A 26,866-nucleotide genomic window follows, 5' to 3' on the forward strand; every position below is an offset into this window, starting at 1 on the left:
TTTTGCAGCCTATCAATGCTTGCCGTATGCAGGTCACACCCAGGCAAGCATTTTGAATCTAGCGTAAAATTTTCACCCCACGACACAAGTTATTTGGGGTGAGTTCAAATGCTCTAGACCAAAAAGTGTAAGTGCGCCTTGGCATGACACAAGCCTGGAGACTAAGAAACACACAACATTTAATGAGGGGGGAGGGGATCGACGACGAGGAAGTCAAATGTGGGATCTCGAGGTGGGCAAAAGCCGAGCAATGCAAAAATTGAGGCAAAAGGGAGTCCGAATAGCGCAAAAAATCAGGCCTCGCTAGTCGGTTTTGAATCCACCACCTCGCGGCCTAGGTTTTGGGTCACATGTTGTATCCATGCCCATTTTTAGATCTTTTATTCTAAGCCAACATGCATTGCCCGGATTGAAGAGGTTCAATTTGTGGCGGGATTTCGGTTTAATGTGACCACTGCGACTCAAATTTTCGTGGGTGGACTTGTGAGCCATCAATGTCATCATCATCCATGGATCATGGATCACCCTTCATTAAATATAATGTTGTGTTAGTCCAGAGGCGACACAAGTTTATGTATTCTTCGGAGGTCAAAAGGCAGGCAAGTACATGGTGTTTGTCTTCTTATGCTCACCGGGCCGCAAACTTGCGCTACCTCTGCCCCTCTCCCTCTCCATCGCTCTCCATCCCAATTGAGGAGAATTCTCGGCTTCCCGGCTATGGCGGTAGCTATGCCGGGGCAATTGAATCTGGAAGAATCGCCCTCGTGGGGTTCGAGAAGCGTTAATGTTTTTGAAAGGCTGGAGCAGATCGGCGAGGGTACTTATGGGTATGCCCTTATTCCTCCCATTTCACAGATTCAAATATCTGTTTTATCCGCACGTGCCTACGTGTGTGGTTGTCGATCAACAACAATTATCTGTTGGTTGAGCAGCGCACTCTTCCAGTAACAATCACTTTTCTAGCTCTTGGGAAACCTCATCTTTTATTCTTGACCTCCACTTTTCGACTGTTGTATTTGGAACTCGGTTTTAGTCGCTGGTAGTCATGAATATGTAGAGGTTGCTTGGTGGGCACAATTGGATCTGTTTTTTATGCCTGATATAAGTTGTAGCTTTCAACAGATGACAAGAGACTTCTTGGATTTTAACCACTTGTGATTTTACAGGCAAGTCTACATGGCTAAGGAAATTGCTACAGGAGAAATTGTAGCATTGAAGAAAGTTAGAATGGATAATGAGAAAGAAGGGGTATGCATTTCAGCCTTGAGAGTAGGATGACTTGTCCTAAGCATTACCTTGAACATATTGTTTTCGTGCAGTTCCCTATCACTGCGATCAGAGAAATAAAAATTCTGAAGAAGCTGCAACATGAGAACGTGATCAAGCTGAAGGAGATAGTAACCTCATCAGGTATTCATGTTTGCCAACCTTGCTTCAAAATTTGAGTAGTGTAGGATCAGGTGTGTCTTATGGTTAAGCAGATCTCTCTCTCTAGTTGGCTCTATTTCAATAATGCCCAGCACCTAATCACTTGGCCATCTACTTGAGCATAATGTACTGGGCTTAATCCTTGAGCCACTACCCTTGCTTGGGCTGATTAGTGGTGCATACGTATGCATGCATACATATTTACATGTATGCAACCACATGTACGTCTAAAGAAGTCAGTGATCTCCCTCTGTGAATGTCTCGCACTACCTGGTCTCCTTAAGAGACTTTCCCTGCGTGTGCGCAACTCTAGCAAAAACAAGCTCTAGCAAAAACAACCCGAGGCATCTCTGATCCTGATATCTCATGACTCCAGCCAATGGTCCAAAGCCCTCTCTGAATAGACAATGAAAGTGGCCTCGTATCTCGGTGTCCCTAGGGGCCCATCAGATGGAAACTTTAAATTCTTGTCAAATGGTCCCGAACATGCCACATCATTATTTTGTGACATACCCCCTCTTGAAAGAATTGTAATCGCCCTTGATTACGCCTGCAAAATCAGACATAAGTCATAAACTAGTTCAATAGACTCCGACTCTAAAATACCGAGGCACTAGACGACACAAATCCAGCACTTGCACAAAGACGACAGTCACTGAACATCAAATCACATTCAAATCAAATCACATAGAATCCATCGAGATTTAGGACCATGAATCCTGGCAACGTGCGTAGCAATTGCATTTAGATCCATCCACACCCGACCTCACTAATGTCGGATTAACTAATTCTTATTGCGATCATGTCCATAGAATCTCAAGCTTGAAATGCTGCAGTCATTTCGTCTTTCAAATGTACACTCAAACACATGAGAGAGTACACATAAATCAGATTCATTTTGGGAATTCCCATTTCAAAGTTTTTCATTCATAAAGTCATAAAACAGAATACTATCAGCACATTAGTATCCCTGAAATCCAACGAAAAATCAGCGACTTTATTCTATCTGGGTAGTTTGTGACAAGGGAGTAGAGTAACTCCCCTCTTGTGCACTCCTGATTGCACCAGATTAACCCCTGATCTGTGGGATCGATGTAGCTAGACCGAAAGTCTCAAGGTAAAGTTCTAGTATCTGAGGAGTATCTGCCAGGTCCTCTTCCTCCATCCACTTTGCATCCAATGCCAGATAGTTGTTGAAACCTTTCACTTTCCTTTCCTTGTGAGCTAGTATCTGTTCAAGAATGAGTATCTCCTCGCTCTCTTCTACTTCAGGTTGCTCGTCAGGCTCCCTATCGACTAGCACCTCACCTTTGAAAGGTTTCAAGAGACTCACATGAAAAGCATTGTGAATGTTCCAAGTGTCTGACAACTTCAGTCTGAAGGATATATCATTTATCTTTTCTTGAATCTGGAAAGGGCCATAATATCTCATACTTAGCTTTGGAAACAGTCGCTCCTTTTCCTTTCTTTTCCTGAGGCGTGCCTTCTCAAATTGTAAGAGCAACCAATCTTCCTTTAACTGCAAGTCATGTCGATGTTTATGAGTTGCCTTCTTATGCCATGCTTGAGACTTCTCAAGAGCCTTGCGAACCTTGGAAAAAGCAATGTCCAAGTCTGTTGTATATTGATCCGCTTCAAAAGTCTTGTCTTTGGTGCTTAGAAATGGAGGAACCTTCTGAGCACCCTCAATTACTTCAAATGGCGCCTTTCCCGTCGATGAATGAACCGTGTTGTTGTAGGAAAATTCCACCAAGGGCAAGTACTTTTTCCATTGAGTCTTTTGATTTGAAATATAAGACTTCAATAAATCCAAAACCATTGAATTTGCTATTTCAGACCGTCCGTCTGTCCGCGGGTGGAATGAGGACGAGATTTGCAACCGCGTGCCAATGTTCTCCCAGATTGCCCTCCAAAACAAACTGGTGAATCGGGGGGTTTCTGTCCAAGACTATGGACTCAGGCATGCCATGTAGCAGGAAAATCTGTGAGATGAATAGTCTCGGCAAATGGTTAGGCTTAACTGTCTTCTTTACCGGAATGAAGTGGGTCTGCTTGCTAAATTTGTCAATGACTATCCAAATGCCGTCATGCCCACTTTGGGTCTTCGGAAGATAAAAAATGAAATCCATAACAATGCTTTTCCAAGTGCGAGAGGGAATGGGTAAAGGCTGTAGAAGTCCTGGTGCCTTCTGCCTGTCAAACTTGACCTTTTGGCATACTAAACATGTCACAAATGGGAGCGCATAACAATGTAAAACATACTCGGATAAATAGAATTTATCACTTAATACTGAAGCCAAAGGATATAGAGAGAAATAGATAGAGAGAGATAGAGAGTGAGAAGATCGACACAGTACTGGGGACCAGAAGATGGGCTAGTCCCCCCCCCCCGTAATAGTATCTTTATTACTGAGGAGAAGTCTATACAAGCACTTGAACCGAACGTATTACCACATTCGTTCTAGAATAAGACTTGATGGTTCCCGGAAGCGCCTCAGCTTCCGATTCCTAGGGCAAAACCCTATTCCAAGGAACTTCCGTTCCTTATTCCAATTCCTCGAGAATCAAGGTTCTCGCCTCAGGATCTCACCTTCCAGACTCAGGGCATGGCATCCCTGCAACTCTTTTCCAACTCTCTTTCCAGAGTCCTCTTCCCGCAGAACAACTCTGCTTTCCCGGACACGAAGTCCTTACTTGGGAATCCCAACTTCCGGATCACAACTTGAGAGACTACCTCTCTCCGATCCGTGGATCTACTTCCCAAACTCGGGTACGAAACCCCTGGGCTGATTTGGCTCTAGTTCCTCAGAGCGATTTTCTCCTGCAGAGGCTCATACCTTCCTCTGCTCCTACTCCCTCACTAAGAGGAAGTACACCTGCAAACAAATACTCAAGAGTTCATAACATGAAAATCGTTACATTCAAAGTCTCGACGCTCGAAACGCAACTCCGAAACAATTCCCCGGAAGAGATCTCTACATAGAAAATCCTCTCTTCCAATCTTACACACAGAAGAGGCGTGTTCTTGGGTTCCTTCTCGTAGATCAGCCCCGTCTACGACCTTTATGGGCTGAAAACAGAGAAAACCAACAACTTCTCGCGATGGAAACACGCTCCGTAGGCACTTCTTCGCGAGGGAACTCGCGCACTGGGTCTTGGCGACATCTGGTACACTTGGGGCAGCCATGGGCATCACCGGCAACGTCTTCTTTACGGCTGAAATCTGCAGCAGCATCTCCTCCTTGCAAAGATTGGTCTTCCCCCCTGAGTGAGGGCATGTGATGCTTTTATAGCTCCTACCACGGGCACGAATAGCTGCTCGCGTAGAGATCGCGGCCGTTTTTTTTTTTTTTTTGGGTTCTGCCTGAAAAAGAGAGAGAGAAAACGCTGGCTGATCTGTTGCCTTATTCATCAGATGGCTGCCCACTTATTAAGTGGGCGGCCGGCGTATTTTAAAAATAGTATGAACCTGTCCAAAAACTCAATAAAACCTTATAAGTTGAAAACAATGCTTTCACAGCACTTCCGAGGCGTCCCTGGATGCAATCACATGCACAGTTGCAATGCAGACATAGACTTCCTCGTGGGAAAGCATCTGCTTTCCCGAAAAGCAATCCCGCTTTCTCAGAAAGCATCTGTTTTTCCTCAAAGTTTCCTCTGAACCCATCTTCATTCAAGTGTTGCTTTTCCTTGTGCACAATTCTAACACAATTCGGAATTTCCTCCCGACTATGGATATTCCCTTTCCGATACACCCGTCACGACGCATCAGGAATACCCATCACGTAGGCCTTTCCTACTGAACTTACGGTACAATCTCCTTCACGATGCTCTATGTCACCCATCCTATGACGCATCATAGATGTCCGTTCCCGGATGGTCGGATACTTCTTTCCGATGCTCCCTGTCACCCATCCGATGTGACGCATCAGAAGTACCCGTTCCTGGTGGCCTTACACATATTCCCGTTCTTAGTGTTCCCGTCATTACTTTAAATGACGCACTAGGAATACTCTGTACTCGGATGTCTCCGGTGAGAAAAGCACTCTCACTTAAAATTCCAATAATTCATTTAGAATTATTTTTCCTTGGTGTTCCAAGCGAGAAAACCCTCACTTATAAATCCAATAGTTCATTTAGAATTATTTGTCTTTAAGATAAAGCGAATTTAGCAACATCCCTCTCACTTATAAACAGTTGTCCTCAACTGTAGAGGTCCAACCGAACTGCCGGGGAGAAACCGGAAAGATTCCAAATCTTGCTCAATGGTGAGTTGAGCTAGTCCTTTCTCAAAAGAGAACTTAAAAATTTAATTAAACAAAAATTCAATAATTCAATACTTACCTTACCGGTTCATGTCTTTCTTCTAGGACCTTGAGGATATCCTTCACCTTTCATTAAAGTTACGAGCCATGTAAGAACTCGTCATTCGCGTCTTTCCAACAGATTGGAAGTTTCCTCATCCGAGAATCTGTTTACTCAATTCCACCTTCTCAATTTCGAGAAGAATAATCCTCCTAGAAATCAATCTAGGTCTATGTCCTTGCGCATAACCTTGCGCTATTAGTCCTGAGGATATCAAACCTCTTGTGTCCTCCCGCATAGGGCATGTCGAGAGCATTAAGCTCATGTGAATCTTCCTGTGGCAGACAAAGTGTGCCACCTTACCAAAGTAAGTTCTTATTCCGGGCCTTTGCTTTGGGTAGAACAATTGTTCTGATCCAAAGTTTCGTTATCCGAGACTCTGTTAACTTGATTCCGTCTTCTCAAATTCAAGAAGAATAATCTTCCTAGAAATCAATCTAGGTATCTGTCCTTGCGCATAATCTTGCGCTGTTAGCCTAGAGGGTATTAAACCTCTTGTGTCCTCCCACATAGGGAATGCCCAAGTCATAGAGCATTAAGTTCGATGTCTTTCTTCCACAATTTGCGATCACCTTAAAGAAGGTTCTTGTTCCAAGCCGTCGCTCAACGTAGGCGGACGGTTTCAGTCCGAAGATTCCTTGTGCACGACAGCACTTCCTTCCAATCGTTTCCTCCTGCGAGTTATTACCATCAACAGTGCTTTCCCGAAACCCATTAGCGTCTCTCCCTTACAAAATCATAAAAAATGATTCACCTTGCGAGCATCAATGACGATTTGCAAAACCTCAGGCAGATAGGATTCTAGCCATAGCATTTTCTGAACGTACGTTCAAATCCGGTTCACAGTAGAGCGAACCCTCTTTGATTCTCAAGGATATTCTCCCATTTGTAATCCTTACCATTTTGAGACGGTTGGCGAATTATATTCTTACGAACAAAATAGTTCAAATTTATTCCAGCAGCGTGTAAATGCTACTTGACCTGCTCATGGAGAAACATATACCGCAACCAAAAGTTGGTACTGTAATGGTAAAAGCACATAGCGTACTCAATGACCAACGACCATCGGAAAACCTCTTCTCCGTAGAGAAGCTCAAATTCCTTCTACCAAACACATCTCAAATAGAGATTCTCGTGTCGGAATATTCTTGCGCGCAAAAAGGCGCTCAAGAGAGTATAACAAACTCTCGTCCAGTTCCTTGGCATAGGTCTGCATCTTCGTGTGTTATCCATGTACTCAAAAGTGTACATAATTCTTAAGCTGTGTTAAAGTTTTGGTGAACCTGGGAAATTACCTTCTCTTCGTAAGATCCTTAGAGCGAAGACGCTCAACTTGATGATCACTTGGCTCGATCTTAGAGCAAAACCTGCTCATCAAATAATCTAGGATTTTAATCCTTGGATTCCTCAAGCATAGGCCGTAGTCGTCGCTTGTTCCTTCCCTCCTAAAGAGAGTGTTCATTCACTTGTGCAAAAAGCACTACCATATCTTCCCTTACCGTGTAGGGGGTGTGGGCTTAAAGAGTACTCAAGCTTCATGAAAGCTTTTCTTTGCTTGAAAGCTCAGAATGGTTCCTTCATAATTTCCTACTGGCACTAGCAGGTAATCTGTTCGAGAATTACCGGATACCAGATCAATAGTTGACCTTCCGGCTAGTTAAGCAAACCAATTCATCTCAGAAAACAATGTTTCAGTTTGATCCTGCTCTCATAAACACTCGAGAGTGGTAGTCCCGGTTAGACAACCATATCTTGTGCAAAAGAGCAAACAAGCACAATGCACTTTATGATTTCCTCAAAGATGTAACTTTGATTGAAAACCTGCCCTCTCACTTAAAGTTCGAGGGTCTTCTATTCAAGAACTCGGGAGTTAGATTGAATTCCCTTACTCCAAAATTTTTGTGTTCAATGATTCCCGTCCCACTACGGGGATTGGATTCTATGTACACTAAGGTGTACACTTTCAGCTTTTATTGCTGACTCTACCATCTGCTGCAAAGTATTTTGCAGATGGTCTACAAAATTCGGACAAAAGTCCTTTGTTGAATTTCTTCATCTTTCCTTCCTCAGAGAGGATCGAGAGTGGAGCTACCTTGGCAAGAGTGAACCACTACTTGCTTTGACTCACTCGTGTTCCTATTGGGCAAACCCATTCCAATCTTCTTGGATGCCTTCCTCAAAGTGCAGAGGAAAAAAAATTTGTCGAAAAATTCAGCCTTGAATTGAATCCAAGTCTTGTTGCAAGTTCCTTGCAAAGCTTTGGTATACCACCAAGTACTTGCAATCCCCTTGAGGTGTTTAATTACATGCCTCATCTTCGACGCTTTTTCAGAAATTGCCGTTTGCAAAGGCAACTTCAAACTTGTCGAATCAAAGCGGTAGCTTTCGGGGCATCTTTCCTTTCGTCAAAAGTATCAAACTTGACTGGAAGTGTTCCTAGGTCTAGAGACCTTCTTCATATCCTTCCCAGAATGACGGGATTTCATGGCTATAGTTCTGGATTGACGTTCATGGATATTTTCTGGATTCTGAAGAATCTCGAGCATTCCGCTCCTTGGATTCTCTAGGTTCTTGAGCATCATGCTCTTGTCGCCTTCTCAGAGAATCCCAAGCCTTGTGTCGACTTCTTGTAGAGAGAAAAAAAAATTTCCAACTCTGCGAGCTTTTCCTTGCAGGACTTAGGGTTCCACGTGCTTACTTCTCTCTTGGCTTGTCATGGCTTCTTCCCGTATCTTCCCAGAGTCGTCCTCCTTTACAGAGAAAGAGAGGAGACCATGCTCTGATACCACTGTCACAAACGGGAGCGCATAACAATGTAAAATATACTCGGATAAATAGAATTCATCACTTAATACTGAAGCCAAAGGATATAGAGAGAAATAGATAGAGAGAGAGAGAGAGAGTGAGAAGATCGACACAGTACTGGGGACCAGAAGATGGGCTGGTCCCCTCCCTGTAATAGTATCTTTATTACTGAGGAGAAGTCTATACAAGCACTTGAACCGAACGTATTACCACGTTCGTTCTAGAATAAGACGATGGTTCCCGGAAGCCTCAACTTCCGATTCCTAGGGCAAAACCCTATTCCAAGGAACTTCCGTTCCTTATTCCAATTCCTCGAGAATCAAGGTTCTCGCCTCTAGATCTCACCTTCCAGACTTAGGGCATGGCATCCCTGCAACTCTTTTCCAACTCTCTTTCTAGAGTCCTCTTCCCGCAGAACAACTCTGCTTTCCCGGACACGAAGTCCTTACTTGGGAATCCCAACTTCTGGATCACAACTTGAGAGACTACCTCTCTCCGATCCGTGGATCTACTTCCCAAACTCGGGTACGAAACCCCTGGGCTGATCTGGCTCTAGTTCCTCAGAGCGCTTTTCTCCTGTAGAGGCTCATACCTTCCTCTTCTACTGCTCCCTCACTAAGAGGAAGTACACCTGCAAACAAATACTCAGAGTTCATAACATGAAAATCGTTACCTTCAAAGTCTCGACGCTCGAAACGCAACTCCGTTCTCGAAAAACAATTCCCCGGAAGAGATCTCTACATAGAAAATCCTCTCTTCCAATCTTACACACAGAAGAGGCGTGTTCTTGGGTTCCTTCTCGTAGATCAGCCCCGTCTACGACGTTTATGGGCTGAAAACAGAGAAAACCAGCAACTTCTCGCGATGGAAACACGCTCCGTAGGCACTTCTTCGCGAGGGAACTCGCGCACTGGGTCTTGGAGACATCTGGTACACTTGGGGCAGCCATGGGCATCACCGGCAACGTCTTCTTTACGGCTGAAATCTGCAGCAGCATCTCCTCCTTGCAAAGATTGGTCTTCCCCCCTGAGTGAGGGCATGTGATGCTTTTATAGCTCCTACCCACGGGCACGAATAGCTGCTCGCGTAGAGATCGCGGCTGGGTTTTTTTTTTTTTGTGTTCTGCCCGAAAAAGAGAGAGAGAAAACGCGATGTTTCTATGCATACACCTATTATTACCACTATAAATGCTTCCACTTTACACACTTTGGATCTTTACTTTCATGTTCAAGCGCCAAAAGCATAAAACATGTCTCCCTAAGACGATTTGGAACACACCTATGATAACAAAACTCCAATGATGAAAAAACTTGTTGCCACAATGCGGTCTTTTGCCTTGCATTTAAACCTATAAAGTTAGTGCCAAATTGGAATCAAATGCTTAAATTTAGACCTAAACTTGAAATGTTCTTTGTTTTTTGAGTGAAATTTAGCAATTTGAAGACAACGCAGTATTAACTCAAAAAGACTTCGTTTCTAGTAAAATGGAAAATCACTCCTACCTTTGTGTTGTTTTTAATTTAGGTTTTTAAGTGCCCCAAAACTCAAGGAAGAAGAGTTAACTGTTACATAGTGAGTGTGCCATAAAGACACTCAAAAGTTCCTTTTGATTACAAAGACACTTCCAAAATATTCATCAAAATGTGAATTTTACTAGCAAATCACAAGAAGATTTTTTCCTGAATGAGCCATAGCCCCCAATACATAGGCTTTCCTTTTTTCAGAAGCATAACACCCCACATTTAGAACTACCTGAGCTAGCTATGTACCACTTTAGAGATCACTAAGATGTGTTTTGGGGTGATCCAATGCCAATTTTATAAAAAGTGGCCAAAAATAGCGCATGTTTTTTTTGGCTCGGGTTAGGTTTCAAAATGTTATTCAAACTGAACTCTAAAGGTGGAATCAGTAGTCCAAAAACTCAATAAAACCTTATAAGTTAAAAACAATGCTTTCATAGCACTTCCCAGGCGTCCCTGGATGCAATCACATGCACAGTTGCAATGCAGACATATACTTCCTCGCGGGAAAGCATCTGCTTTCCCGAAAAGCAATCCCGCTTTCTCAGAAAGCATCTGTTTTTCCTCAAAGTTTCCTCTGAACTCATCTTCATTCAAGTGCTTGCTTTTCCTTGTGCACAATTCTAACACAATTCGGAATTTCCTCCCGACTATGGATATTCCCTTTCCGATGCACCCGTGACCCACCTTGTGACGCATCAGGAATACCCATCACCTAGTCCTTTCCTACCGAACTTACGGTACAATCTCCTTCACGATGCTCTATGTCACCCATCCTATGACGCATCAGAGATGTCCGTTCCCGGATGGTTGGATACTTCTTTTTGATGCTCCCTGTCACCCATCCGATGTGACGCATCAGAAGTACCCGTTCCTGGTGGCCTTACACATATTCCCGTTCTCAGTGTTCCCGTCATTACTTTAAATGACGCACTAGGAATACTCTGTACTCCAGATGTCTCCAGTGAGAAAAGCCCTCTCACTTAAAATTCCAATAATTCATTTAGAATTATTTTTCCTTGGTGTTCCAAGCGAGAAAACCCTCACTTATAAATCCAATAATTCATTTAGAATTATTTGTCTGTAAGATAAAGCCAATTTAGCAACAAAACAATTGCGACAAACTTGTCTACATCCTTTTTGAGCCTTGGTCAGTGAAGTAACGTGCAACGCCCTTCAAGGTGGTATCTATGCCGCGGCAACCCGAAAAAGGTGGACAAATGGCACTCTGGCAAACCTTTCCCCTCAAAGGTTGTGTAACATACAATATCGTTTTCCACATCACATAGCCGTCCCGTATGGAATAGCCTGCAACTGTCTCCCCACTCTGTATCGGTGAAAGATGTCTGTAAAATGAGGATCTAAGGTGTATTGATCGATCATATCCTCAAAGCTTCGATGATGTATCGCGGAAATAGCCAGATGCATTTGCCACTAAGTTCTTTTGTCCCTAAACATGGACTATCTGGTAGTGGAGCTGCGACAATATGTTAGCCCATCGCATCTGCTTTTCCGAAAGCTGCTTTTGCGGCAAGAAGTAGCGTAAACTCTAATGATCTTTTAAGACGGTAAATTAGCTCCGAGTAGATAATGTCTCCATTGCGTAAGAGCATGGATAAATGCCAATAGCTCTTTCTCATAAATCTGTGCTACCAACTCAGGACATGAAAACATCCTTCTCTTGTAAGCAATGACATGGCCTTCTTGCATCACAACTGCTCCCAGACTACGACCACAAGCATCGCAATAAACTTCGAATGCCTTTTGCAAGTCTGGCAAGGCCAACAATGGTTCCGTAGTCAACTTTTCTTTGAGAGTCTGAAAAGCAGTTGTGCTAAATTGGCTTTATCTGACAAAAAACATTCTAAATGAATTATTGGATTTTTAAGTGAGGGTTTTTCTCATTGGAGATATTTTAGTACAGACAGAGTATATCTAGTGCGTCATTCAGAGTAATGAAGAGCACTGTGAACAAGGATATCTGTAAGGCCACCAAGAACGGGTACTTCTGATGCGTCACATCGGACATCGGGAAGAAGTATTCGACCATCTGGGAATGGATATCTCTGATGCGTCATAAGATGGGTGACATAGAGCATCACGAAGGAGATTGTACCATAAGTTCGGTAGGAAAGGACTAAGTGATGGGTATTCGTGATGCGTCACAAGGTGGGTGACGGGGGCATTGGAAAGGGAATATTCTATATTCGAGAGGAAATTCCGTACTGTGTTAGGATTGTGCACAGGATAAGCAAGCACTTGAATGAAGATGCGTTTAAAGGAAACTTGTAACAAACTTGGACACTCCAAGTCAAGATTCTACCGTGACACGACAGGAATTCACTTCAAAACAGTTCATAGTTCACAATTGATTCGACATGGCTCAGCGGAGTTCCGTGCCTAGAGATATTGGCCCCAAAGACTGGCGCCCTTTCGGTATTTGTATTAATCTGCAACTCAAAGTACAAGGAAGTGGGAGGGTCTCACTGTCAGACTCTGCGTCCAGATGCTCTGAGAAGTGGGAGCCCTGCCCACACTTATAAAGGCTTTACAAGGGATGCCAAAAGCAGAGTCCCAAAAGCTGAAAATCAAAAGCCTTGCAAAAAGAAAGCAATTTTATCAAAAGCTCTCTCTCTCTTTCTCTTATGCTTTTGCGTAGAATTGAGCCTTGAATTGCGTAGCCAAAAGCGTCTGTACAGCTACCGTAAAACCTTGGCTTCTGTATAGCCAGTGCCACGTCAACTTTTCCGTGAAATGCGTCGGGTTCTGTGCTGCGATTTACGAGTTTCCGTACTCTGCTGCCACGTCATCATTACAGCCAGCCTGTTTTTACCGGGGCTGCCCATGCCAAAGGGGAAGGTGTGTGTGTGCACACGGGTTGCCACGTCGCTGGGTTGTGACATACCCTCCTCTTGAAAGCGCCCTCGATTACGCTTGCAAAACAGACAGAAGCCATAAACTGCTTAGCAGACACTGATTGTTAGTACTGACGCACTAGGAACACACATCTAGCACATGTACCAATCGACAGTCACATCACAGGACATTACTGGACATCACATGACAAATCACATTCAAAAATTCATTCGGATCTTAGACCATGATTAATCGGCAATGTATTTAGCAATCGCATCGAGATCCACTCTGGACCTCATAGATGCCCGATTGACTAATCCTTATTGCAATCACGTCTATCGAGATCGATCAGACCGAAATGCTACAGCCATTTCGTCTATCAGTTCCTGCACTTAAACAAGTCAAGAATAAATCAATATCATATTATCGGGAATTCCAGTTCATAAAGTTATACAGCAGAATACTGTCAGCTCACAGTATCCCTGAAACTCAAAAGAGACATTAGTGACTTTAATATCAAAAATCGAGGCAATTTGTTGACAAAGGAGTGGGGCGACTCCCCTCTTGTGCATACCCACTGCACCAGATTCTGCCCAAGCTGAGTTCGGGGTTCTATTTAGAATAGACTGTGCTAATCCAAATGCTTCAAGGTAAAGATTTACAATCTGAGGAGTATCTGCTAGGTCCTCCTCCTCCGTCCACTTCGCATCTAATGCAGGATAGTTCTTGAATTTAACCAAGAACCGCCTTATCACTTTACCCTGAATCTTTCTGTTTTCATGTGCCAATATCTGTTTTGAAACAAGGATCTCGTTTTCTTCCACTTCGGGTTGCTCATCAGGCTCCCCATCTTTGGGCACATCGCCTTTAAAAGGCTTCAAGAGACTCACATGAAAAGCATTGTGAATTCTCCAAGTATCGGGCAGCTTCACTCTTATGGAGAAATCATTTATCTTTTCGGAAATCTGGAAAGGTCCGTAGTATCTCATACTAAGCTTTGGAAAAAGCCTCTCCTTTCCCTTTTTCTTTCTCAGGCGTGCCTTCTCAAAACGTAAGAGCACCCAATCGTTCTCCTTCAATTTCAAATTGCGATGCTGGCGATTTGCTGCCTTTTTCTGTCTTTCTTGAGATTTCTGCAAAGCCTCCCAGACCTTGGCAAAAGCCGTGTCCAAGTCTAGCGTCGGCTTTTGCCAAGTCTAGCGTGTACTTGTCGGCTTCAAAATTCTTATCTTTCGTGCTTAGGAAGGGTGGAACCTTCGTAGCACCTTCAATAATCTCAAATGGTGCCATCCCCGTCGAAGAGTGTATCGTGTTATTGTAGGCAAATTCCATTAAAGGTAAATACTTTTCCCATTGAGTCTTCTTGTAAGGTGCAGCGGAAGTGAATGTTGAACTTTGCTCAAGATGAGTGCTTTGAACTGTGCTCAAGGGTTCCTTTTACTTACGGAAGGGAGGGCCTTCCGTTCCTTTAGTGAGAGAGTGCAATGGACACAAACAAAGTGATGAACACTGTGAATGAAGGTGCATGAGTCTGAGAGATAGAGAGAGAAGAGAATACGACACCAGGTAGTTGTCAAACCCTCCTCCAAGGGCCCCACTCTCTATGGCGAGAGCGGTCTACTTATGATTGCACGAATCTCTACAATGCTTGGACTTGCCGACGACGTCGACGACGACGAGACGGGCTGAAGTCTGAAATCTCTAATGGTTGAAATCTGCAAGTCTTTATCTGCTGAATTCTGACTCTATGTTGATGACGATGTCGATGGCGACGATGCGACGACGACGCGCTGAAAACGCAGATGCTGAAATCTGCGTTTTCCGGGCTGAATCTGCAAACTTTGCGGGATTTGATTGTGCAGCGAGGATCTGCTGCGGGAAGGTGAGATCTGCGAGGTTTGGGACTTCTTCTGCGGGTACTAATTGCTGAAAACTGAAAACACCGAGCCTAGGGCTGAATCTGTCGCGATGAAACTGCAAAACGCTGAGGCTGATCTGCAAACCAAAAACGCTAGACTGAATTCTGCTTCGTGCGGTGGGAATCTGCTAACGCTGGGAATCTGCTAACGCTAGGGCTGATCTGCTGTCTATTGTCGCCGGGAATCTGCAAGTGCAGCTGATCTGATGCAAAAACGCTAGGCCTTCTGGTGAGTGAAAATGCTAGAGTTGTTGTCGGGAAGGGATGTCTTGCTGAGAAGTTGCCTGATGAACACTGGGTTCCTGCTGCCTCTTCTGCTAGAAAGTGCTAGCGCTAGGTTTCTTATATACAAACTTATGAAATTTGCCCTACCTAGTTTCCCAACAAAAGTCACTTAAAAATAATAAGTGAAAAATTTCTAAAATAGGGAAAATAGGTTCTGTGCATCGGAAAATGCTCCTGATGGATTCTGATGGTAATGTTGATGATCATGCTGTGTGCAACCAGAGGATATGCATCTAATCTAAGTGTCTGGACATGCACGGTCTGCGAACAGACCCACAAAAGTGCCAGATCACTTCCTATTCTAGACTAACTTGACTGAACTGAACCCTAGTCATGCTGTAGCTTGTCCACGGACACATGGGGTTGGATGTGTCATGTGACATCCCCTTCTTTTCAAAGTGAGGTACTGATACCAAACTGTATGGCGACAATGTAAGGTGCAGCGGAAGTGAATGTTGAACTTTGCTCAAGATGAGTGCTTTGAACTGTGCTCAAGGGTTCCTTTTACTTACGGAAGGGAGGGCCTTCCGTTCTTTTAGTGAGAGTGCAATGGACACAAACAAAGTGATGAACACTGTGAATGAAGGTGCATGAGTCTGAGAGATAGAGAGAGAAGAGAATACGACACCAGGTAGTTGTCAAACCCTCCTCCAAGGGCCCCACTCTCTATGGCGAGAGCGGTCTACTTATGATTGCATAAATCTCTACAATGCTTGGACTTGCTGACGATGTCGACGACGATGAGAACGATGACGAGATGGGCTGAAATCTGAAATCTCTAATGGTTGAAATCTGCAAATCTTTATCTGTTGAATTCTGACTCTATGTCGCTGACGATATCGATGGCGATGATGTGACGACGATGCGCTGAAAACGCAGATGCTGAAATCTGCATTTTCAGGGCTGAATCTGCAAACTTCGCGGGATCTGACCGTGGGGCGAGGATCTGCTGCGGGAAGGTGAGATCTGCGAGGTTTGGGACTTCTTTTGCGGGTACTAACTGCTGAAAGCTGAAAACGCTGAGCCTAGGGCTGAATTTGTCGCGATGAAATTGCAAAACGCTGAGGCTGATCTGCAAACCGAAAACGCTAGGCTGAATTCTGCTTCCCGCGGTGGAAATCTGCGAATGCTAGGAATCTGCTGTCTTCTGTGGAATTTGCTAACGCTAGGGCTGATCTGCTATCTACTGTCGCCGGGAATTTGCAAGTGCAAAAACACGGCTGATCTGATGCAAAAACGCTAGGCCTCCTGGTGAGTGAAAACGCTAGAGTTGTCCCGGGGGGGAGTCTTGCTGAGAAGTTGCTTGATGAACACCGGGTTCCTGTTGCCTCTTCTGCTAGAAAGTGCTAGCGCTAGGTTTCTTATATATAAACTTATGAAATTTGCCCTACCTAGTTTCCCAACAAAAGTTAATTAAAAAATAATAAGTGAAAAATGTCAAAAATAGGGAAAATAGATTCTATGCACTGGAAAATGCTCCTGATGGTAATGCTGATGATCATGCTGTGTGCAACCAGAGGATATGCATCTAATCTAAGTGTCTGGACATGCACGGTCTGCGAACAGACTCACAAAAGTGCCAGATCACTTCCTATTCTAGACTGACTTGACTGAACTGAACCCTGGTCATGTTGTAGCTTGTCCACGAACACATAGGGTTGGATGTGTCACGTGACACTTCTGATTCGAGATATAAGACTTCTAGTACCACTGCATTGGCAATCTCTGATTGCCTGTCAGTTGCGGGTGAAACGACGACGAGAACTGCAACCGCGTGCCAATGTTCTCCCAAATAGCCTTCCAAAACAAACTCGTGAATCTGGGGTCGCTGTCGGAGACAATCGTTTCAAGCATGCCATGTAATTTGAAGATCTGGGGCCACAAACAGTCTCGCTAAGTGATCCGGCTTGATTGTTTTCTTCATTGGAATGAAATGAGCTTGCTTGCATCTGTCAATTACAGTCCAGATACCATTGTGACCACTCTGTGTTTTCGGGAGATCAAAAATGAAATCCATTGCAATACTTTCCCAGGGGCGGTGTGAGGATTCTAGGTACTAATCCTTTATTAAGTACTTAAACTCATGATTAAGACTTAAGAAACTGAACTGAACTCAAAGAAAGACTTAGAAGACTCTGTGTTTGATTGATTGAAAGTGTGATACAAGGGCTCCTTATATAGGAGACGAAGAGACATAAATGAAAAGACACATCTCTTAGTGAAGAGACATGACTTTTAGATGTAAAGACACATCCTTTCGGCGAAGAGTTGTAACCATTGGGCGAAGAGTCGCGCCCGTAGAGCGAAGGGGTGTGACCAGTCGTCGAAGGAGTGTGGCTTTTGGCGAAGAGGCACGTCTCTTGGGCGAAGGGGTGTGACCATCCAAGCGTAGGGGTTCTCCTTGGCATGGCACTTCGCGTATCTGCATCAATGAGTAAGTATTGTAATGTAGTTAAGTCACAAACGTGACATTCCCTCCCTCTTAAAATAAAACCCATGTGTCAAATGAAAGTCTGCCGTTTGTTGAAGAATTCTTGGAGGAGGTGAGGGTATTGTTGTATTTCTTCATCAGTTTGCCAAGTAGAATCTGACTCATCTAAGTCCATCCACTTAACAAGAAATTCAGTTATGATCTTTTGTCTAGTTTCTTTTTGACGAACATTGAGAATCTTTTCTGGGACAAGAATAATGTGTTCATCTTCAATTTCTGGCACATAAGAAGATAAGTCTGCAACAGACGAATCTCCTTGAATATACTGTTTGAGCCAAGAAATGTGAAAAGTTGGATGAATTTTTCCCCATGAAGGCGGAAGTTCCAACTTGTAGTTGAGAACTGAATTCTTCTTGATGATCTTGAAAGGTCCATAGAAGCGAGGTCGCAATTTTGGGAAGACTGACTTCACTGTTTTGTAGCGATGAGGTGCTACATACAATAAGACCAAGTCACCTTCTTTAAATTCTACATATCGACGATGTTTATTTGCCTGCTTCTGATAACTTTGTTGAACATGTAGCAATTTATCTCGAATTTGTAGAAGGATATCTTGCATTTCTTGAACCAATAATTGATCTGATAACGCTACTTTGTGTTGAAGAACAAAGTTCGTAGGCACAAGAGGAGTATGTCCATATGCTGCTTGAAATGGTGTCATTCGAGTTACTGAATGAGGAGAGTTATTATAAGCAAACTCCACAAGTGGCAAATAATCCTCCCAAGATGCTAATCGAGTCTGAATGTAATGTTGATGCATCTCTTCTAAAATTTGGTTCACTCTTTCTGTTTGACCATCTGTTTGAGGATGGTAGGCTAAACTGAACAATAGATTGGTTCCAAGAGACTTGAATAGTGATGTCCAGAAATGTCCTGTAAACTTTGGATCTCTATCGGATATGATGGATTTTGGTAATCCATGCAATCTGAAAATATGTAGTACGAACAGTGTTGCAACATCCGGAGCAGAAACTGTTTTCTTGCAAGGTATAAAATGCGCCATTTTGGAAAATCGATCGACTACCACAAGAATTTGAGCATTGCCTTTAGGGGATCGAGGCAAAGTGGTAATAAAATCCATGCTGATACTTTCCCATCTTTCGTTAGGCACGGGTAAAGGTTGAAGTAAACCTTGAGGTAACTGTCGAGAAGCTTTCATGATCTGACATGAGTGACAAGCTTTCACAAATTTAATAACATCTGCTTGCATCTGCGGCCAAAAATATGTTGCTGACAAAAGCCGATATGTTTTGTAATTCCAGGATGTGCGGCAAAAGGTACTTAATGATGTTCCTGTATCAAAATCTTCCTCAAAGAGCCTTTGTGTGGAACACAAATACGATCCATGTAGTAGATTAACTCATCCACTATTGTATATGCTGCAAACATATTCATCTCTGACGGAGTGGGACTTAGAGATTTGAGGGCTCGAAAAACATCTCCAAAGTCTTTGTCTGTCAAATATTCATTCTTGAAACACGCAGGAATTTCCATCTGCACATTTGTTATGGCAAAATTGGTTGCTTGAGGCATGCGGCTCAAAGCATCTGCTACCACATTTTGTAGACCAGGCATATACTGAATCACCATGTGAAAATTTGCCAAAAGTTCAACCCATCTTCCTTGACGAGGATTCATCACTGGTTGAGTAAAAATATACATTAAAGACTGATGATCTGTTTTAACCACTGAATCTGCGCCAAGAAGGTAATGTTTCCAAGTGCAGTAAGCATGTATGATAGCCAAGAATTCCTTATCATATACTGGGTATCGCCTTTGTATTGCTGAAAATTTTCGACTGCCAAAAGCAATGACACGATCATTTTGCATGAGAACACCACCTGATGTTTGAAGAGAAGCATCTGTCATCACGTCAAATGGTTGAGTAGGATCTGCAATTGCTAAGACAGGTGTTATCGTCAAAGCATGCTCGAGTTCATTGAAAGAATTTTCTGCTTCAGGAGTCCAATGTAGCTTATCCTTCTTTGTCAATTCCGTTAGAGGAGAAGTAATATCTGAGAACTTATAGACTTTGGTGTGATAAAAATTAGCAAGACCCAAGAAAGATCGCACATCTGTAATAGTGAGAGGTAGAGGCGAGTCAACAATGGCCTTAATCTTCTTTGGATCCACAGCAATCCCTATAGCAGAAATCACATGTCCAAGGTATTCCACGCGATCCTTGAAAAACTCGCTTTTCTTCTTGTTGATGTACAACACATTTGTACATAATGTCTCAAAGACAATCTGCAAGTGTTCTTTGTGATCTGCCATGGTTTTACTGAAGACAAGGATGTCGTCGAGGTACACGATTACAAATTTATCCAAATAAGGGCCAAAAATTTCATTCATCAAGGTCATGAAAGTTGCTGGGGCATTGGTTAACCCAAAAGGAATGACCAGAAATTCATAATGACCATACTTTGTACGAAAAGCTGTTTTGTATTCATCGCCAATTCTAATGCGAATCTGGTGATAACTTGACTTCAGATCGATCTTGGAATAGACCCTTGAACTCAATAGTTGATCAAAGAGTTCATCAATGCGAGGTAAAGGAAATTTGTTTTTTATCGTCAGCTTATTGAGAGCACGATAATCAATGCAAAGACGCATGGAGCCATCCTTCTTTTTTACCAATAAGACTGGAGCGCCAAAAGGACTTTTGCTGGGACGGATATGACCTTTATCCAATAAATCTTCCAATTTTCACTGAATTTCTTGAGATTCTGAATATGAAACATGATAAGGAGCTCGAACTGGAGGAGGCTGTCCGGGAATCAACTCGATTGTATGATCCACAGGACGACGAGGAGGTAATGTAGTTGGGAGCTGTTAGGTGCAGCGGAATGAATGTTTGTGCTTTGCTCAAGATGAGTGCTCCGAACTGTGCTCAAGGTTCCTTTTTGTTCTTATGGAAGGGAGAGCCTTCCGTTCTAAATGATAGAATGCTATGATCACAAACAAAGTGAATGGACATTGTGCGTGCAAGTGTATGAGACTGAGAGATAGAGAGAGAAGAGAGATACGACACCAGAGACGACGTAAAACCCTAATCCGAAGGCCCCACTCTCGTTGGCGAGAGTGGTCTACTTATGATTGCACAATATGGTACAAAGTGAATGCATGTGATTGATGCAAGTCTAGGCTGTGTCGGCGATGACGACGGGGATGGCAAAACCGACCTAAGGGCTGAAATCTGCAATCTTTCTACTGCTGTCCATAAACGCTATGGGCTGAAATCTGCTAATCTTCTATCTGCTGAATTCTGACTCTATGTCGCTGACGAGTGCGGCGAGGAACTGCTGCGGGAAGGTGAGATTTGCGAGGTTTGGGACTTGAACTGCGGGTACTTACTGCTGAAAACTGAAAACGCTAATGTTCCTTGACTTTCCGTCGCGGTAAAGGTGCAAAACGACGGGGCTGATCTGCAACCAAAAACGCTAGGGCTGAATTTTGGTCTTGGTGTTGCCGTGGTTCTGCAAAATGCAAAACTCTTGGCTGATCTGCTGATCTCTTGCAAAAACGCTGGGGCTCTTGCTGTTTGCGATAGCCCAGGTTGATTTGACGGGGGAAAACGCTAGGTGATGCTGGGTCTGCAAAACGCTAGGTCTCCTGGGGGTGTCTGTTGAGAAGTTGCCTGTTGAGCGTGGAGCTCCTGCTGCCTCTTCTGCCATTTAGTGTTAACTTTGGTTTGCTTATATATTTTCTTCGCAAAATTGCCCTACCTACTTTTGTTGGAAAGTCACTTAAATTAATAAGTGAAAATTGCCAAAAATAGGTAAAATAGGCTAAATGCAATGGAAAATTCCCCTGATGGAATCTGATGGATTCTAATGGGAATGCTTATGATCATGCTGTGTGCAACCAGAGGATATGTATCTACACTAAGTGACTGGGCATGCACGGTCTACGAATAGACTCACAAAAAGTGCCAGATCACTTCTAATCTAGACTGAATGGACTGACTGAACCCTGATTATGCTGTAGCTTGTCCACGGACACATAGGGTTGGATGTGTCACGTGACAGGAGCTCATCAGGAAATAAGTCCACGGATGGTTTAAAGAAGGGCTATTGCAAGTAAGCAGTGGATGATGTTGAGGATTTTGAGGTTTCTTCCGTTTCTGTTTCTTTTTCTTGCAACATAATCAAGGTTGTTGCACAATCACGCTTGCGAACCAAACTCTTAACTTGTAAAGTTGAGACCAAGGTGATAGGCTTTGCATTAAAAAGACCACGAAGTTCCACTTCTCGATGATCATGATAAAGCCAAATGGAATGATCTCTGAAACTGATGACAGGATCATACTGATACAACCAAGATTGACCAAGAATCATGTCGTAGTGCGATAAGGGCATTACTGCAAAGCTTAACTGATCCTGGTAATCCTGAATTTGAAATTGTAATTGTTGAAGTTTCCTGTTGCAATTAAAAACTGAACCGTCTGCAAGTTCCACTAGAAAAGCTTCCACATTTTGTTGGGTTGGTAGGTGAAGCTTGCTGACTAAAGAAGTGTTGACAAAATTTGTGGAACATCCACTATCTATGAGCACATTGATTGGATGTTGACCAATGAAACCAAGAAGACTGAGCACCTGGTTAGAAAGATCAATAGGAATTGAGGTGCGATTGTGGGCATTTAGCATTAAGGCGCTAACCACTTTGGATACTCTAATCGCACGAACTGCTTGTTTGCCTTTGTCCTTTATAGGAGGTGGACAGTGTTCTGAATCTGTGCATGACTCCATATTTGAATTTTGCCGTATATTTGAAGGGTTTGGACGCTTCGAGCATACATACCACCTGTGTGATCCACCACAAATTATGCACAATCCTGTGCTGCTGGACTGAGAGGTGGAGGGAGCCGATGAAGAGGCTTGTTGCTCTACTGAACCATTACGACGGCCGCTACGTCGGCGGTCGGACCGAAACTGTCCTCGATTCCGATTGTTGTTGCTGGAAGAGGAACCGTTATATGAAGCTGCTGCTTGTCCAGATAACCGAGGCCGAAAAGACTGCTGTCTAGAAAATTGTTGTCCAGAAGATTGAAGCTGCTGTAGTGAGCGCCGATTAGGATTAAAGTTGCTTGGGTAACCACGTTGAGGAAAGCGGCCACTGGTTGAAGACTGATTGCCCATAAATGAGGTCCGTGTTGGACGACGATTGTCTCCAAGCCATTCGACATAAGCAATGGCAGCATCCAGTGTAGTTGGGTTAAACTTTTGCACATCATCCTTCAGGTTGGGTTCTAGTCCGTCGATAAAACTGTGTAGTTTATCCGAGGAATTGAGGGTCTCTATCTCCAGAGTTAGCCTTTGGAACTCTGTGATATATGCGTCCAAGGAACCTGTTTGGTTCAGGCGGCGGAGAGCAGACCGGGCATGAAAGTCCCCATTCGCAGGTTCAAATGCTTTGCGAATGGAGCGCCGGAATTTATCCCATGAAGGAGTGTGTTTACCGTCAGCAACTCTACGTTGCCACCACAGGAATGCTGTGTCTTTTGATAAAGAACTGGCTAATGCAACTTTCTTAATTTCCACCAAGTTCGTATTGGACAGGTAGACCTCCATCTTAAATATCCATTGGTCTAGCACGCGCTTGTCACGGCGACCATTCTATGGTTCTGGCAGCTTAACATCGAGCTTCTTTTTTTGTGCGGGATTAAAATTTTTATAAAGAAGCTGTAATTCATGATTGTCTACCTCTGCTGTAGGATCTGGTTCGTCTTCGTGTGCGTCCACTGAAGCTTCTAAAGAAGAGGGTGTAGCAGCAGAAGGGTTTGCTCGAGAAGAAGTGTGTGCTGCATCTGCTCCAAACGAGTGTTCAGGGAAGCAAGACTTGTTGTAAAAGTCTGTTGTAAGGCTTCCATTTGTTCCTTGAGGAGAGCAAGCATCTGTGCCTGCTGGCCATCTTCTTCTGCTTGGGACATGGTTCTGCCTCGAAGAGAGTATCGAGGAGATGCTGGAGAAGTATGAGGCATGTAGACAAGAGAAGCTGGTTCTAACGATTTGCCAAGCTCTGCTAGAAAGTCGGAATCGAAGTTCGAATCCTCGAGATCCTCGATCTCTTCCACTGGAGGTGTCTCTGCTGGAGCGGGCGACAGAGGTGTGTACTCCGGAATACGTAACTCATTGTGAACACGTACCAGGGGCTGTAGGGATATAATATTGTTGACAACGTCCACTCTGCACTCTGCTAGTGAGTAGGCAAGATGGGGGTAGCACCCAAGGATAAACTTGTAATGCTGAAGGTGCTGAGATTCGCAGGTTAGAAAAATATGCCACACCACCCAAGTCTCGAACTGTGCTCGTGGCGGTGGGTGACGTAAAGTAAATATTCCTGCTGGACCAGCACGGCCTGTGGCGGGGGAACAGGTGCAGGGATGGGTTCTGGAATGGGTTCTAGAGATTCCGGAATAATAATGACCTATGGTGCGGTTACGGCCAATTGTTCGGGCTTTGGAGTATCTGAAATAAGAATTACCTCGGGTGCCGGGAGTGGGTGCACCGGCAAAATTGCGTTGGTAATCTAGTCTATGTACGAGAGATAGGGGACTGGAACGTCGAAAGCATCGTCGGCCATGATGAGAAGAATCCCGCGCGCGCACCAAACGAAGGCCAGACTGTGTAGCGCGGAAAATTGGCAGAAGAGGGGGCGACAGCAAGCGCTCATGCTCGTGCTGAATTTTCATTGTACTGGCTGCCGTTGGTGGCCTTTTCTTTTATTTTTTTTGTAATGTTTGGTACCCAAAGGGTGCCCACTTGATCTTTTTGGGCGGCCGGCCCTTAAAATTTTAATGGGTGGCCAAGTTTATTAATCTTCAGGGCTGGGCTTAAAAAAAACGCGGGCTGGACCATGAAATTAACGCAGCGCTGTCTTATTGCCTGGCGTAGAACATTATTGCCGAAAAGTTGCCATCATTGGCTTGCTGCGCTGATGATGCCGCTTGAGAAGGGTGCCGTTTGGGTTGGGTGTACCATGCAGAGGGGCACCAACGAAGAGACACCGGCGAAGGGGTGCAAAGCAGCCCGCATATAATTCAGCCCGTCGGAGCAGGAATGTCCGCCAAAGGGTGCTCACATGAAGGGGTACTCACAGGTACACCTTGTCACTTGAAAAGGCACACCCTTCCGCTCTTACCCATGCAGCAACACGAGAATCACGTATGCACACAGCCATGCTGCTGCCTCTCGTTGATTGTATTATGTTTTTTATACGAAAACAGAAGTAATTTATGTTACCTCACGTCGAGATGTGTGCGTAGGCCACCGTTCTTTAGATTTCATACAACGCCGGGAAAGGGGTAGAGTGTAGCGTCAGTAGGTACTAATCCTTTATTAAGTACTTAAACTCATGATTAAGACTTAAGAAACTGAACCGAACTCAAAGAAAGACTCAGAAGACTCTGTGTTTGATTGATTGAAAGTGTGATACAAGGGCTCCTTATATAGGAGACGAAGAGACATAAATGAAAAGACACATCTCTTGGTGAAGAGACATGACTTTAGATGTAAAGACACATCCTTTCGGCGAAGAGTTGCAACTATTGGGCGAAGAGTCGCACCCGTAGAGCGAAGGAGTGTGACCAGTCGTCGAAGGAGCGTGGCTTTTGGCGCAGAGGCACGTCTCTTGGGCGAAGGGGTGTGACCATCCAAGCGTAGGGGTTCTCCTTGGCATGGCACTTCGCGTATCTGCATCAATGAGTAAGTATTGTAATGTAGTTAAGTCACAAACGTGACAGGCGGGTGGGTATGGGTAAAGGCTGTAACAATCCTTGTGCTTTATGCCTGTCAAACTTGACCTGCTGGCATACAAAGCAACTGTGCACAAAATCGTCCACATCCTTCTTGAGTCCCGGCCAAAAGAAGTATCTCTCCACACCTTTCAAGGTGGTAGCTATACCACGGTGACCTGTAAAAGGTGGACAGTGGCATTCGGTTAAAACCTTTTTCCTCAACGACTGTGTAACGCACAACATCGTTTTCCTCATCAAGTAGCCATCCCGAATGGAATATCCCGCTACTATCTCCCCATTCCGTATCCGAGTGAAAATATCTGCAAAATCTGTATCTGTGGCATATTGATCGACCATATTCTCGAAGCTCCTATGATGTATCGCAGAAATAGCCAGAACCAACGGCTTCCGGGACAAAGCATCTGCCACCAAATTCTTCTGTCTGTGCACATGGACAATCTGGAAGTGAAACTGTGACAAGATGTTCGCCCACCTCATTTGCTTTTCCTATAGCTGCTTCTGTGACAAGTAGCGTAAACTCTGATGATCTGTGAAGACCGTAAAATCCGCTCCGAGTAGGTAATGTCGCCATTGAGTAAGAGCATGGATGACCGCCAAAAGCTCTTTCTCATAAATCTGTGTTGTCAATTTTGGCCTTTAAAAAAATCGGCTTTCGTAGGCAATGACATGGCCTTCTTGCATTAAGACCGCACCCAGACTATGACCGCAAGCATCACAATATACTTCGAATGACTTCTGCAACTCCGACAAAGTCAAAACTGGTCCTGCAGTCACCTCTGTGGGTCCCCACAAAAAAGGGACTCCTTTTTGCGTCAACATATGCAAAGGGAAAGCAACCTCTGCAAACTTTCTAATGAACCGCCTGTAGTACGAACATAAGCCAAAGAAGCTTCTAACTTCATGGACATTCTTCAAATCGGGCCAATCACGGATATCTGCACTTCAAGTCGATCCTGCTAAAACACGAGGATCCATGTAGTTGGTCAAGAATATCATCGATACTAGGAATCGAAAATATGTTCTTGATGGTGATTTTATTGAGAGCTCTATTTGATGCACATTCTCCAAAATCCGTCTTTCTTCAAAACCAACAACACTGGAGAGCAATACGGTGAAGTACTAGGCTGGACAGGACTCTTTTCCAAGAGGTCTTTCACTTGGTTCATAATCTCTTCATTCTGGGCTCAGCTCAAACGGTAAGGTGGCCGCTTCGGTGGTGTGCTTCCAGGTATCAGATCAATGGTATGATCCTCAGGACGAGCTGGGTGGTAACTCGCATGGCAGGCCCTCTCAAAAGCAATCGGCATGAGTGTGGAGAAAATGTTGGCGTTCTTTATAAAGTTCAGACATATTTGTCCTATTCTCATCATTCAACTCTTTCAAAAAGATTGAGTAAACAAACAAACTGGATTTTATTAATTTTGAAACGGCCGAAGCCGATA

The 26,866-nt window shown here is 44.0% G+C and overlaps 1 protein-coding gene across 1 annotated transcript in view; it reads left to right on the forward strand.

The window, feature by feature from the left end:
- The first annotated feature begins 567 nt into the window (after positions 1-567).
- LOC147420479 (cyclin-dependent kinase C-2-like) overlaps positions 568-26,866 on the forward strand; it is an 86,013-nt gene continuing 59,714 nt past the window's right edge. The window contains exons 1-3 of the mRNA XM_086505151.1: positions 568-827; positions 1,167-1,248; positions 1,320-1,410. Coding sequence (XP_086361277.1) covers positions 625-827; positions 1,167-1,248; positions 1,320-1,410 — 376 coding nt within the window. The 5' untranslated portion in view covers positions 568-624. The remainder of the gene's footprint in view (positions 828-1,166; positions 1,249-1,319; positions 1,411-26,866) is intronic.

The sequence above is a fragment of the Adiantum capillus-veneris genome, chromosome 28, assembly GCF_014529385.1.
Source record: "Adiantum capillus-veneris isolate H3 chromosome 28, ASM1452938v2, whole genome shotgun sequence".
In the NCBI taxonomy this organism is placed as follows: Eukaryota; Viridiplantae; Streptophyta; class Polypodiopsida; order Polypodiales; family Pteridaceae; genus Adiantum; species Adiantum capillus-veneris.